This window comes from Microcaecilia unicolor, chromosome 4 (genome assembly GCF_901765095.1).
Source record: "Microcaecilia unicolor chromosome 4, aMicUni1.1, whole genome shotgun sequence".
Taxonomy (NCBI): Eukaryota; Metazoa; Chordata; class Amphibia; order Gymnophiona; family Siphonopidae; genus Microcaecilia; species Microcaecilia unicolor.
The window spans coordinates 253904887-253920007 of record NC_044034.1 but is presented as its reverse complement, the minus strand read 5'-3'; the positions used below and the strand labels follow the sequence as shown (position 1 = coordinate 253920007).

At 44.4% G+C, this 15121-nt stretch overlaps 1 protein-coding gene across 1 annotated transcript in view; it reads right to left on the bottom strand.

Moving 5' to 3' along the window:
- Window positions 1-1282: 1282 nt before the first annotated feature.
- CNOT11 (CCR4-NOT transcription complex subunit 11) overlaps window positions 1283-15121 on the bottom strand; it is an 87616-nt gene continuing 73777 nt past the window's right edge. Inside the window, exons 6-7 of the mRNA XM_030201432.1 lie at window positions 5992-6088; window positions 1283-2610 (exon numbers count right to left, since the gene is read on the bottom strand). Of these exons, the coding sequence (XP_030057292.1) occupies window positions 2413-2610; window positions 5992-6088 (295 nt within the window). The 3' untranslated portion in view covers window positions 1283-2412. The remainder of the gene's footprint in view (window positions 2611-5991; window positions 6089-15121) is intronic.

Here is a 15121-nt window from a genome sequence, read left to right as displayed (position 1 = left end):
GCATGCGCAGAACAGTCAATCGCTATGAGTGGCTGCTCTGTGCATGCTACAGACGGCTCTCATACACGCAGACAAGCTGCATGTATGATAGCAGTAGATTTACCTTTTTTTTTTTTTTTTTTTGCAAACACAAAAGCTCTTTTTTTTTTTTTGGATGGGCATACCTGTATTGGAGCTCCCTGCCTCCCACTGCTGGGAAAAACCTCTGATGCTCTCGGCTCTTCTGTGAGGAATCAGCAGCATCAGAGCTTGGTTCCACCCCCAGCTATTCCTGCTGCTTCCTTGTACTGGCCAGCTGACATCCTAGAACGCCCATCTCTCTGAAGATGGACTCTCATTGGCTGGCTGCTGTCCCCTGATGATATCACTTTAGAGCTGTGAACTAATCGAATCCAAACTTCCTGGTGTCCCCCCTCCAGTAGTGAGTGGGCAGGACATCCCAGGCTGATGCTTGCCAATTGGTTTAGCCCCTCTCTGTGGAAGGGTACACCAGGAAGTTTGGATCCAATCAGTTCATAGCTCTAAAGTGATATCATCAGGGGATAGCAGCCAGCCAATGAGAGTCCATCTTCAGGGAGATGGGCGTTCTAGGATGTCAGCCGGCCAATAGAAGGAAGCAGCAGGAACAGCTGGGGGTGGAACCAAGTCAATGTTTCCCCACAGACACCGTTTCTTTGATGGACCCTTGTCTTCATTGCATTTTTGGTAAGTCACCATTAGTTTTATGCTTTGCATTTCGGTACTGCCCCCCAATTTCTTGGAAGTAAAATGTCATTTGAAAAAGAAACATGGAACAGCTTTCATACACACAAAGCTGCTGCGTTTAAGCTGGTATACTTTTTTTTTTTTTGTGCTCCATCTTCCCTGCCTTGCTTCTCCCCTTCTCCTACTTGCGATAATGAAGAAGAAGCAGGTCCAGACCTCCCGTTAAAATTTCCATGATAAAGGTAGGGACTGCTTTTGTGCATGGGGTCAGAAACGGTAGTGCAACACATTGCATGCACATTATAATAGTAATTAGCTCATTATAACAGCTTTGCATTCCGTTTTCGTTAGCTAGAACTAGTTTAAAAACCACGTTGCTGGCTCGTTAAGTCTAGTGCATCTGGCCCTAAGGTTAGCTAAAATTGGTGCTAATTGGCACTAACAGTTACCCACAACTGCCCTTAGTCAGTATTCTAGCGAGCTTTGTTCCACTTACTCCAAAGCTTTATAGTTCTAACTCTGCTATAGAAATTAGAAGTAGTAGAAGACATCAACAAAATGTCAAATAAATTAGAGGTCTAGTTACTAGCATGCTTTAATAAATCTGCCTTGAAAAGAACCAAAGATGACTGAGAAAAATAGATAAACATAAAACCCTATGAATCAAGTAAATATTGTTCAAGCAGTTTGGCACAAGAAGTTGAGAGAAGGGCAATGTGAAAATACATATCAAAATTTGAAAAAAAAAATCTAAACATGATTATCTATGTAAACACAAATTAAACCATCAAAAGAAACACACGGAATACAAGCAGGTGTGCAAAGGATTCTTCTAATAGGTTAATTGCAAAACTCAAGTTCTAGAGCATAACAAATCACATATCATCTGTAAACCCAAGAATGTGACAGGTCATGCACATTATTCATAGAAATATCTCTGGAGACAAAATTGCTTCCTATATGTCAATCCACTAGTGGAACATTGTATAAATCAGGTAGAAAGTATATTTTCTACTAAAGAACAGATATATACCTTCAAACCAGGACAGGCTGCATCTTACTTAAATCGATGGAGAACAATGTGGACATATGTTTTTGACATTTGCCGAGTAGCTACCTTTATCCTAAACAAATGCCACAATATTTCTGGAACAATTCCTTTTCTTCCATTTGTAAAGCAATAATATAGCTCATTGAAATGTAAGTCTAACAGGGGAGCTCATTGTATATAGTTAAGATGTAAATCACTGGAAATCTAAAAAAAGAACTGAATAAAAATAAAGTTAAAAATATTTTATAATACAAAATAGATAAAAAAATATTGAAGGTCAGGCTCACAGCAACAGTCATCCGATTACCACTAAGACTGTGACACATTCTAGTAAATTTGCTTTGTAATTAGTGTAACAGTGTAAATAGGATAAAAAGTCAAGATAGACAGTAGATCAGACAAAAAAAGTTTTCATTTTATCAGAAACATTAATGAACTTTACCACCACTTTCACTTTTCCCCTGTTATTCCAAAAGCAATATTTATTGCTTTTAACAAGTAGATAAAATATTATTTTATACTGGATTGGACCAAGCAATCTACAATGATGCTTCAAATATTTTAAAATTAATATATACAAAAAAAAAAAAAAGATATACAAAAAACACCATCCTGGAGACTGATCAGTTTTGCAGAAAGTTCTGAGGAAGTCCCTTTTATTTTGTAGGCTTTGTCTCTGCTGGGCTTTCCCCAGTATCCAGTGTCTTCAGCAATCGAAAAAGACCAGCTGCTTCTCGTATCCGGCTGAACTCAATACAAAATGCCTGCACCTCTATAAACAAGTCCTGTACATTAATAATTTTATTTCTGATCAAAGACTGAAGGAAGACACAAACAAGGCGCACCAGGCGATTCTGTAAAAACAATTTTTGTTATGTATTAAAACCAACAAGTTCTAGAAGACAACAGCAGAGATCAAATCATTTTCATCACATGACAAGATTTCCTGACACCAAGCATGGGAAAATTAGGTTCTTACCTTGGTAATTTTCTTTCCTTTAGTCACAGCAAATTAATCCATTAACTGATGGGTTGTATCCGCCTACCAGCAGGTGGAGATAGAGAACACTGAAAAAACAGTAACCCTTGGACGGCTAGCCCCAACTGCCTTCAGAATTTGAGATTTCCAAAGCAGAGTGAACCATAAAGGTATCATAACATAAACTTTCCTCGCAGCGAACAAACGCCCAAGAACAGGAGCAATAACCATATAAAGGAGGGACGATCTCAACCTCCGGTAGTAGAACATGTAGAAATTCTGAGAACTGATTTCCAACTTCTCCCAATGAGATTTATACCTGCATGAAAGATCTGAACAAAAAACAAAGTCAGACAGGGAGGGATCATGGATTCATCTGCTGTGACTAAAGGAAAGAAAATTACCAAGGTAAGAACCTAATCTTCCCTTCCTTGTCATCAGCAGCAGATGAATCCATTAACTGATGGGATGTACAAAAGCACTCCCTAAATATGGTGGAAACAGGCCACACTGTGAGCAAACACTTGTGCTCCAAAAACAGCGTCCTGCTTCGCTGCAACATCCAGCCTGTAATGCTGGACAAATGAGAGCTGAGAAGCCCAAGTAGCCGCACTACAGATCTCTTGAAGAGAGAGTGCACCCGTTTCAGCCCACGAGGAGGAAATCGCTCTAGTGGAATGCGCCTTAAATGGTTCAGGCGGAGACCGACCTGAAAGCAGATAAGCAGAAAAAATGACTTCCTTGAGCCAACGGGTTATAGTGGCCTTAGACGCCGGGCCTCCACGCCGAGGACCTGACAACAACAAAAAAAGGCGATCAGAAGTCCTGAAGTCATTTGACATCTGTAGATACTGCAACAGCGCCCTGCAGACATCCAAAAGAAGTAACTGCCCAAAGGAATCCAGGAACTCTTCTCTAGAAAAGGAAGGAAGAAAAATGGGCTGGTTCAGGTGAAACGCTGAAACCACCTTAGGCAGGAAGGAAGGCACAGTACGTACCGCTACTCCGGACTCTGAGAATTGCAGAAAAGGGCCCCGACAGGACAGCGCCTGCAGCTCAGACACGCTTATAGCCGATGTAATGGCCACCAGAAAGACTGTCTTGAGAGTCACATCCTTCTCCAAAGCTTGCTTAAGCGGCTCGAAGGGCGAACACTGGTGAGCCTTCAAAACCATCCCCAGGTTCCAGGCCGGACAGGGCAACCGGACGGGAGGACGGAGCCTAAGCACCCCTCTGAGAAATCGGGCAATGTCCGGATGAGCAGCAAGGATATGCACCACTTTCAGACCCGGAATTTACCCGTCTATGTTTAGCTTGTTTCCAACGCTCGGGGGAGGAAATACCATCTGAAGCCATCCCCGGGGTCTCAACCCCCGGAAGGAACCCAGGATGCAACGCAGTGTCAGACACCTGCGGCAGAGCTCTTTTCAGCATGAAAGCCTTATGCATTAAAAACACAAACTCAGGGGAGAAAAACTCACCCTGACCCTCCGCCTCCAAATTAGGAGAAACGGATGTAGGAGCTCCTCTGGTAGCCTCTAAACGAGGAGTTCCCCTGCACTCAGACTCCTCCGCAACTGCGAGGGTCGAGACATGTGGCGCTTCCAAAATGGCACCCGCTGCCAGCTCCATCGAGTGGGAAGAAACATCGCTTGCCATGTTCATACTAGCGTGAGCGTCTAAGGAGCACGTTTTACACAGCCCCGCTGCTGACCTGCGTTTACCACAACGGAAGAAAACGCTTAACTCCTTCAGCAGCCATCGCCCGACTGGACGGAAATATGGCAATAAAATGGCAGCTTCACGCCAAAACTTACCCCGCTCGGAACAGCGTCCGCGGGACCTCAGAAGACCGAGTCAACAAGCTCCGGTCAAGCTGCACAGAACCAGAATCACTGGAAAAAGCCTCAGAACAGCCACACAGTAAAAGCGCGCTCTTTCTTTTCTTTTCTTTTTACGCTGTGAGGAAAGTTGGAGGCAGGCAGCAACAGAGAGACTCCGGGAGGCGGGGGGAATGGGTAAGGCAGGGAAACGGCGAACCTATATGCTTTTAAAGTGGGCACCACCATCCACAACACCCCTGCTCAACTGGCAAAGCACAGAAGCCAACCCAGGCAGTCTGAAATCCAGGAGCTGATCAAGCTACGTCCACACCTGTGGGAGATAAGAGAAATACTGAAGGCAGTTGGGGCTAGCCGTCCAAGGGTCACTGTGGTTTTTCAGTGTTCTCTATCGCCACCTGCTGGTAGGCGGATACAACCCATCAGTTAATGGATTCATCTGCTGCTGATGACAAGGAACAAAGCTTTACAGGTTGTGCAGAATTCTGCTGCGAGAGTGGTTATATGTCTTTCGAAGTGGGACTATATTACTCCTGCCTTGAAACAGCTACATTGGTTGCCTGTGAGATTTAGGTTCCAGTTTAATGGTTTGTATCTTCTCTATCAAACTGTTTATGGGAGGATTCCGTGTTATTTACATTCCTTTGAAAAGTTGTTTACATCTGCCAGAGATCTGATTCTGCTAAGAAATTTCACCTATAGCCCTCATATTGTCAGACCTGTGAGTTCTTGTACGAAGTAGAGCGCTGCCAAGCCCGGTACTCGGACAAGGTTATGCTTGGCGGCCGGCCAACCCCGGGTTTCACCTGCACTGACCGCCGTTCCCCAGAGGTTGACCCCTTGGTGCGGGCAACCTGCAGGGCTTACGAGGTGATGAACGTCAGGCCAGACAGGCAGCAGGCAAGAGAGTGATCCAGGTACAGGCAGAGTCAGTAGGCAGGCAGCAGACACAAGAGTAATCCAGGTACAGGCATGGTCAGTAGGCAGGCAGCAGACATAAGAATAATCCAGGTACAGGCAGAGTCAGTAGGCAAGCAGCAGACACAAGAGTAATCCAGGTGCAGGCAAAGTCAGCAACGAAGAACAAAGTAGAGGAGAATAATAGTACTGAGCAAGTAACACCTACCAAAGTAGAAGCCGAAGCAAGGAGTCCAGGGACAGCTCAGCTGATAAAGTGCTAGTGTCTGACATCAGCAGGGAGAAGGGGCACAGACATAGGGACAAGAGCAGGGGAAGGAGGAAAAGGAAGACCAATAGGAGAGAAGCAAGGGAAGCTAGGCATAGGAAGAGCAGACCCAGGTGGGTGGAAGCAAAGCAATCAAGGAGCCTGGATGCCAGGCAGAGAGAGAGCAGGTTGCAGTGTCATTTACAAAATAAAGCTAATACTTTAATAAAAGTTGAGTTTGGCTACCTACCTGCATGTATTTGTCCTTAATCTGTTCACAAGTAGAAATACAGTTTGAAATATAAAGATGAATAAATTCTGGAGGAAGATCAACTGCTGTAGTAAGTCTGCATTAAATAATAATAATAAAAAAAATTCATTATCGTTAACTACATATTTGGCAAAACAAAATCTACCATTAAGAACTGATTCAAAATAACAGAACATTTATAATCAATTGCAATTTGTTATACCACCTTTTGCCATCAAATATAAAAGTCATTCACAGAACAAAGACAAACAAGTAACTAGGATGCAAAGACAAGTTTAAATATTAAAATCACATTACTTCATACACTGGCTTCCTGTGAAGGACCGCATCGCGTTCAAGACCTGTGCATTGGTGCACAAAATTATCTATGGAGAAGCCCCTTCCTACATGGACCCTCTTGTTAACCTACCGCCCAGGAACTCCTGAAGCACGGCCCGCTCGTACCTTACTCTCCATTACCCTGCTCCCCGTGGCCTCAAATATAAGGCCATCTATGGCTCCTCTTTTCCTTATCTCGGCACTCAACTGTGGAACGGGCTGCCTCTTGAGATCAAATTCACTTCAGATCACCCGACCTTTAAGAAGCGTCTCAAGACCTTCCTTTTTGGCAGAGCGTTTACAACGAGTCCTGCAGGAGCCGCAGCCTTTTAGCCCACAGCTCACTCCGTGATACCCTATCACACACCCTCTCTTCCTTTCCCTCGTCAGTCATCTCTTTCTCCCTCCTGTGGCCCTTGTCTACTGTACTTTATGTTATTGTATTATGGTTTATTAACTATTGTACGCCACATTGAGCCTGCCCATGGGCGGGAATATTGTGGGATATAAATGTTATAAATAAAATAAATAAATATATATATAACCACTAACATCTGAAGAGAGGTGAATCCCTATGACTTTCTTTGTTACAATTGTAGAATGAATCATTTACTCTTTACAAGAAAAGTGATGCCTCAATGTCATATACCACTCCACTCCACTCCCCATCCTCTCAAAACCCCAAAACATGTTTCTACGATGCCCCCATATCACAAATACACGGCTGCTTTTACATTTATTTACACCCCTCTATTCCATGTTTCATTAGCCAGTTATGATATGTATTTCATGAACACTCTGGATTTTAAACAATGCTCTATTGCACTGTCAGTGATTTTCTGAGACATTTTGAACACTGACCCTAGTGAAGTGATGAAATGGGTTGACCTTATTACTCTGTGGTAATGCAATGTCCTGTCACATGAACACCTGAATGATTCCCAGGTCAGGTGTTCTGTTCTTATGACTGACCAGGGATGATATCAAGGCACTGTAAAATGCTGGATTTGAGGTAAATGCATACCAGGTTCAAAAGAACCAGAGTCTGTGGCATCTAGACAAGGAAATGTCAGTGCAATGGCTGGGCAAAGTAGGAGGGTTAAAAATAGGGCTCCTGATTTTCAACCTTAACCAATAAACACAGATGAAACACCCTAGATGCAAAATTAAAACAAACCAAAATATAGGTGTTTATTGAATAAAATACTACTTCTAGTACTCTTACCCCTCCCTTGGCCTGCACTGGACCCTCCACTCTGTTTTGTGCACTTTCTATGCTATCCTCAGCTGCACAAATGTATATATGATTCAACTTGAACACACACAACAAAAAGTACCTATATTGCAAAAACATCGATAAAAACCAATTACTAGAATATATTAGGTGTTATCAACCTATCTTTATTTCATAAAATAAAATTCAGTTATAAGCAGTGTTTCACTTGAAATTCTTTTCTCTGTATTGCCTTCTTCGGTACTGTCTCTAAATCCCTAGTTCACTCTTATCCACCCCTCACTCCAACCTTAAGTTTTTTTCTTTAGCTCCCAAGTTCTGTCAAGCATCTTTCCCAACTTCCCTTTTCACCCAAAACTACTGCTCCCCTCCCCCCATCTCTCACTTTCCCACTTTGCCATCCTTACTTCCCATCTTCATCTCTTACCTTCCAATCCCCTTCCAACATGCAAGCCCTTAGCCCTTTCTACTTTCTTCCATCTCTCTGGCAACATTGAGATAACCAAAGAGGTTTTTTATTTTTACAAAGGCACACTAGCATTTTTAGCGTGTACTAAACACTAGAAACACCCATATATTCCTACTGATGTCTCCAGCGTTTAGCGTGTGCTTATTTTTAGTGTGTGCTAAATACGCTAGTGCGCCTTTGTAAAACGACTCCAGAGTAAACACATGTGGAGGGGCATAATCGAACGGCGCCGGCGAAATACATGGCCGGCGATGTATTTTGGCGCCGCCGCAAACAGCTGGTCAGACCCGTATTTTCAAAAAAGATGGCCGCCCATCTTTTGTTTCGACAATACGGTTCCGGCCAGCCAAATGCCTTGGATTTGGCCGGGTTTGAGATGGCCGGCTTCGTTTTTTAGCGATAATGGAAAGTTATGTTGGTCATCTCAAACCCCGGCCAAATTCAAGGCATTTGGCCGTGGGAGGAGCCAGCATTTTTAGTGCACTGGCCCCCCTGACATGCCAGGATACCAACCAACCACCCTAGGGGTCACTGCGGTGGACTTCAGAAAAGCTCCCTTGTGCATAGCTCCCTTACTTTGGGAGCTGAGCCCCCCAACCCCCCCCCCCCAAACTCACAAATGTACTGCACCCACTAAAATTGCTCCAGCCTCTAGGACTTATTGCTGCTGTATAACTTTGGCACACCAGTTCACACCTGAAGACTAATCTCTCTGAAAAAGTCCTTTCTTGAAATAAGCACATTTACTCACAGTTAACTGTAGATCAGAGGTTGTGCCCCACTGGCAAAGAGTCCCCTGGTACTAAGATTAGCAGTAGGTCAGAGCTGGCACAATGGTGTACAATGCCCTCTTTCAGCACCATTCAAGGTAAGAACAACGTTCTCTAACGTGGGTAACACAGGAAAGGGAACTAAAACTGGCTTACAAAAATGGCCACTACTGCATGGACTACAACAGGAAACAAAACAGGGCACACTCTGACCTGGTTGGCAGGGGGGAAAAGCACCATGGGAGTAGAGCCCAGTACCCTACACCCAACACAATGCATTGGTAATGTGACTCTGCAGGGCACCTAACAGAAAAGGTGTCACACTCACCCGAGAGCCACATCGCAACCAGGGAAAGGATGTCGGAGGATACAACACATTCTGCTGTCATGGAGGTGGGTACGGCATTTGAGGCTGGCATACAGGCTGGCAAAAAAGATTTTTAGTTTTATTTTAGTTTGGAAGGGGGTTGGTGACCACTGGGGGAGTATGGGGAGGTCATCCCCGATTCCCTCCAGTGGTCATTTGGGGCACCTTTTTGAGGCTTGGTCGTGAAAATAAAAGGACCAAGTAAAGCCGGTGAAATACTGCTTAACGCCATTTTTTTTCCCCATTATCGGCGAAAGCCGGCCATCTGGTAGCCACGCCCATGCCCGCCCATGTCCCGCCGTCACTAATCTACCGACACACACCCTTGAACTTTCACCGGCGAAGCGACGGGGAAAGCGGCGATGCTGTCAAAAATGCCGCTTTCCATTATACCGATTTCACCGCTTTTCCGAAATCGCCGGCCATCTCCCGATTTATATCAGGAAATGGCCAGCGATCACGTTCGAAAATAAGCTGGCTAGTCACCAAAAATAGGGCCTACAACTGCAGGATTTTGAAGGAGTCCTGCAGTATGGGGCCTAGGTGATCAGTGTTGAAATGTCTCAGCTAAGTGAACTGAGAGGGGACATAAAACACGGTAAAAAAAATCTCTGCATAGCTGTGAATTAAGTCTCATCATACTGGATCCCAGCCCTGATTTAAAAAAAAAATGTCTACCCTGCACATGCAAAACAATTATATCTAATAAAATGAGCGGCAGAATCCAAAAAGATTATGAGGGCAATTTTTTGAACATATATAGCTTTTATAGGGTCTAATAAATTTTATCCATAAACTACTACATATAATTCTTACTAATATTTATTTAAATTCTGCATCTTAAAGTGCTAAACCAAGTATGTTCCAATTTTGTTTAAATTTAAGTGCTATAACAAATATTGTGATGCTTCTCATTTCAATAATAAAATATAAAAATTAAGACAATTAAGGTGTGATCAAGCAATGAAGTACCTAGAAAACCATTTTGCAGCACTGTTTTCACCTTCATCACTGGACACCAATCTAAATCCAAAAGACACTACACATTCTTTCTAAAGTGCTTTTAAAGGATTCAATTATTTCATAAGTATCTTTCCTGAGGCAAAGCATCAGAGTCCATTCTTATATAGCTCTCCATGACAATTAATTCACCAACAAATTATCTTAAGGTAATGTTGAAAACTCACTTCTCTTTTCTACCTCAACTCATCAAATTTTGTCCTGTAATTTCTCCATTCATTAAAACAGCTTTCTCAGGAATGATATTCCTATATATTTGTAATACCATGGAAAGCTGTGTAGTAGCATATGTATCAGCATCTGTTCATGCTGAAAGGCATTCATGAACTATTAATGCAGAGATGCTTTTGAAATTTTGGACCGATTCTTGCTCATGAGCCAGTTATCAAAACATTTGTATTGTAGCAGCATTTAAATGTAAACAAACTTTCATATATTTGGCTTAGCAATTACAGAACTGAAAAAAAAATTGTAAAGTTGCTAAGGATAACATTTATTAAATAGACCCTATAATCCTTCTGACCTTACGGTCCTGTCCTCCACTCCCAGCTGTTAGTCCAACTCAAAATTGAACTTTTAAGATAATAAACTAAGTACCTCGTCCATGCTTGTACTTCCTTAAATCAAGTCCAACAGGCCTTCAGGATCTAATTTACCTCCAGTATCAGGTAGTGAGACCCTCTTCCATCATTCTTCTCCTACCTACATTCTGTCTGGGGAGTTCTTTTATGGAGCTCTGGCCTCAAAACTCCTCCCTTCCCTTTAACTGCCTCACCTATTGAAGCTTGTCCCTTTACTCCCACTCTTCTAGGGCCCTCCTTCCAGCTCTCCTCCATCATGAACCAGAACTTTCTAAATGGCCTTCCCTTTCTAAGCTCTGGAAGCTTTTGGCCCTAGCAAGGCTTCCTGGGGCTTAGTAGTTTGCATCCCCCTTTGCCCTCTTATAAAAGGCAAAGATCCCATTCCACAAAGACAGGTCCCTTGCCTGCCAAATCTTAAAGGAAGAAATGCCATTTCTCTCTCTACCTTAGCTTTAAACTAAGAAAACCAGGGAGCCAGAGCTCCCTCTTGTGGCAACTCTATGAAAGAACATTACTTGTACCTGTCACAGCATACAAATCCAAATTGCCAATTAACGCCAATATAGCAAAGATACTTACCTGTAGCAGGTAATCTCCAAGGACAGCAGGCTTCACATTATCACAAGTGGGTAGACGCAGCTCCCGCACTGCCCGGTTCGGCAATATGCCACAGAAAAAAGAACAGCTTTCTGGAGCGTGGGCAGGGCTCCAGTGCGAATGCGCAAGTGCCTTCCCGCCCGCGGTGCGAACATACCAGCTCAGTTTAATACAAAAGCAAATTACTAAATAAAAACAGAAAAAAGGACAACTCCAAGGGGAGGTGGGCAGGATTGTGAGAATGTGAACCCTGCTGTCTTCGGAGAATACCTGCTACAGGTAAGTATCTTCTCTTTCTCTAAGGACAAGCAGGCTTACCATTTTCACAAGTGAGAAATCCCTAGCAAAACAACGAACACTGGTCAACTGGGGCTTGCAACGGTGATGACTTGTCGTAGATTAACCTGAAACTATATATAACTAGCTAAAGGTGTAGCCTGGAACAGAACAAAATGGGCCTAGGAAGGTGGAGATGGATTTTAGACCCCAAACAGATTCTGCAACACTGACTGCCCAAACTGACTGTCGCGTTGGGGGTATCTTGCTCAAGGCAGTAGTGAGATGTTAACGTGTGGATGGAAGACCATGTCGCAGCCTTGCAAATCTCCTCAATGGAGGCTGACCAAGTGGGCTACCAATACAGCAATGGCTCTAATATTATGAGCCATGACATGACCCTCTAAAGTCAACCCAACCTGGGCATAAGCGAAGGAGATGCAAGCTGCTAGCCAATTGGATATGGTGCATTTCCCGAAGGCAATCCCCATCCTGTTGGGATCAAAAGGAAAAAACAACTGGGTGGACTGTCTGTGGGGCTTTGTCCACTTCATGTAAAAGGCCAACACACTCTTGCAGTCCAAGCCAGGATGGGCATGAGGTGAAGGAAAGAATATTGGCAAGATGATTGACTGGTTCAGATGAAACGCCAACACCACCTTCGGCAGGAACTTAGGGTGCATGTGGAGGACTACTCTGTTGTGATGAAACTCAGTATAAGGTTGATCCACTACTAGGGCCTGAAGCTCACAAACCCTATGAGCTGAAGTAACAGCCACCAAGAAAACAACCTTCCTGGTCAAGTACTTCAGATGGCAGGAATTTAGTGGCTCAAAAGGAGCTTTCATCAGCTGGGTGAAAACGATGTTGAGATCCCATGACACAGGTGGAGGTTTGACAGGGGGCTTTGACAAAAGCAAACCTCTCATGAAGCCAACAACTAAAGGCTGTCCAGAGATAGTCTTTATTATCAGCGTATAGAAGGTAAGCCTAACTGAACTAAGGTGAAACCTTACAGAGTTGGTCTTAAGACTAGACTCTGATAAGTGCAGAAGGTATTCAAGCAGGGTCTGTGTAGGACAAGAAAGGGGATCTATATCCTTGCTATCACACGAGACGGCAAACCTCCTCCATTTGAAAGAACACCTTTCAGTGGAATCTTTCCTGGAAGCCAGCAAGACCCGGGAGACACCCTTCAAAAGACCCAAGGAAACAAATTCTAGGCTCTCAACGTCCAGGTCATGAGAGCCAGAGACTGGAGGCTGGGATGTAGAAGCAATCCCTCGTTCTGAGTGATGAGGGTTGGAAAACACCAATCTCCACGGTTCTTCGGAAGATAATGCCAGAAGAAGAGGGAACCAAATCTGTCACGGCCAGTAGGGCATGATCAGAAGCATAGTTCCGCGGTCTTGCTTGAGTGTCATAAGTACATAAGTAGTGCCATACTGGGAAAGACCAAAGGTCCATCTAGCCCAGCATCCTGTCACCGACAGTGGCCAATCCAGGTCAAGGGCACCTGGCACGCTCCCCAAACGTAAAAACATTCCAGACAAGTTATACCTAAAAATGCGAAATTATTCCAAGTCCATTTAATAGCGGTCTATGGACTTGTCCTTTAGGAATCTATCTAACCCCTTTTTAAACTCTGTCAAGCTAACCGCCCGTACCACGTTCTCCGGCAACGAATTCCAGAGTCTAATTACACGTTGGGTGAAGAAAAATTCTCTCCGATTCGTTTTAAATTTACCACACTGTAGCTTCAACTCATGCCCTCTAGTCCTAGTATTTTTGGATAGCGTGAACAGTCGCTTCACATCCACCCGATCCATTCCACTCATTATTTTATACACTTCTATCATATCTCCCCTCAGCCGTCTCTTCTCCAAGCTGAAAAGCCCTAGCCTTCTCAGCCTCTCTTCGTAGGAAAGTCGTCCCATCCCCACTATCATTTTCATCGCCCTTCGCTGTACCTTTTCCAATTCTACTATATCTTTTTTGAGATACGGAGACCAGTACTGAACACAATACTCCAGGTGCGGTCGCACCATGGAGCGATACAACGGCATTATAACATCCGCACACCTGGACTCCATACCCTTCCTAATAACACCCAACATTCTATTCGCTTTCCTAGCCGCAGCAGCACACTGAGCAGAAGGTTTCAGCGTATCATCGACGACGACACCCAGATCCCTTTCTTGATCCGTAACTCCTAACGCGGAACCTTGCAAGACGTAGCTATAATTCGGGTTCCTCTTACCCACATGCATCACTTTGCACTTGTCAACATTGAACTTCATCTGCCACTAGTTTTTCCCACTAGAGGTATTGTAGGATACACATACAGAAGGCCTGACCCCCAATGAAGAAGGAAGGCATCTGACGCTAGTCTGTCATGGGTCTGAAGCCTGGAACAGAACTGAGGGACCTTGTTGTTGAGTTGAGTGGCAAAGAGATCCACCGAGGGGGTGCCCCATACTCGTAAGATCTTGCGGGCTACACCCATATTTAGAGACCACTCGTGCGGTTGCATTATCCTGCTCAGTCTGTTGGCCAGGCCATTGTTTACGCCTGCCAGAAAAGTGGCTTGGATAACCAGGCCATGTTGGCGAGCCCAATGCCACATCCGGATGGCTTCCTGACACAAGAGGGCGAGATCCGGTGTCCTCCTGCTTGTTGGTGTAATACACTGCAACCTGTCTGTTTGAATTAGGATAATTTGATGGGACAGCTGATCTCTGAAACTCTTTAGAGTGTTCCAGATCACTCGGAGATCGATCTGAAGATTCGTTTCCTGGAGGGACCAAGCTCCTTGAGTGTGAAGCCCCATCTACATGAGCTCCCCATCCTAGGAGAGATGCATCTGTCATCAGCACTTTTTGATGCTGAAGAATTTGGGATGGAAGTCCCAAGGTCAAATTGGACCGAATTGTCCACCGTTGAAGAGAGCACACAAGCCCCAGGGACACTTGGATGACATCTTCTAGACTTCCCGTGGCTTGATACCACTGAAAAGCCAGGGTCCATTGAGCAGATCTCATGTGAAGATATGTCTTGGGTGTAACATACACTGTGGAAGCCATGTGACCCAAGAATCTCAACATCTGCAGAGTTATGACTCGCTGTGATGTCCAAACCCTGGACGTTAGGGAAAGAAGGTTGTCCGTACGCATCTCTGCGAGGTAGGCTCGGACAGTCTCTGTATCGAGCAGGGCTCCTAAGAACTCCAATTGTTGAACAGGATGGAGATGGGACTTGGGGTAGTTGATCACGAATTCTAGTAGCTCCAGCACCCAAATAGTCATCCGCATGGATTCCCAAGCACCGTCCTCCGAGGTGACCTACACCAGCCAATCGTTGAGACAGGGGAACACATGAACTCCCAGTCTGCGTAGCAATGCTGCAACCACCACTACACACTTTGTAAAGACCCTGGGAGCTGAAGTGAGGCCAAAAGGCAACACGCAGTACTGAAAG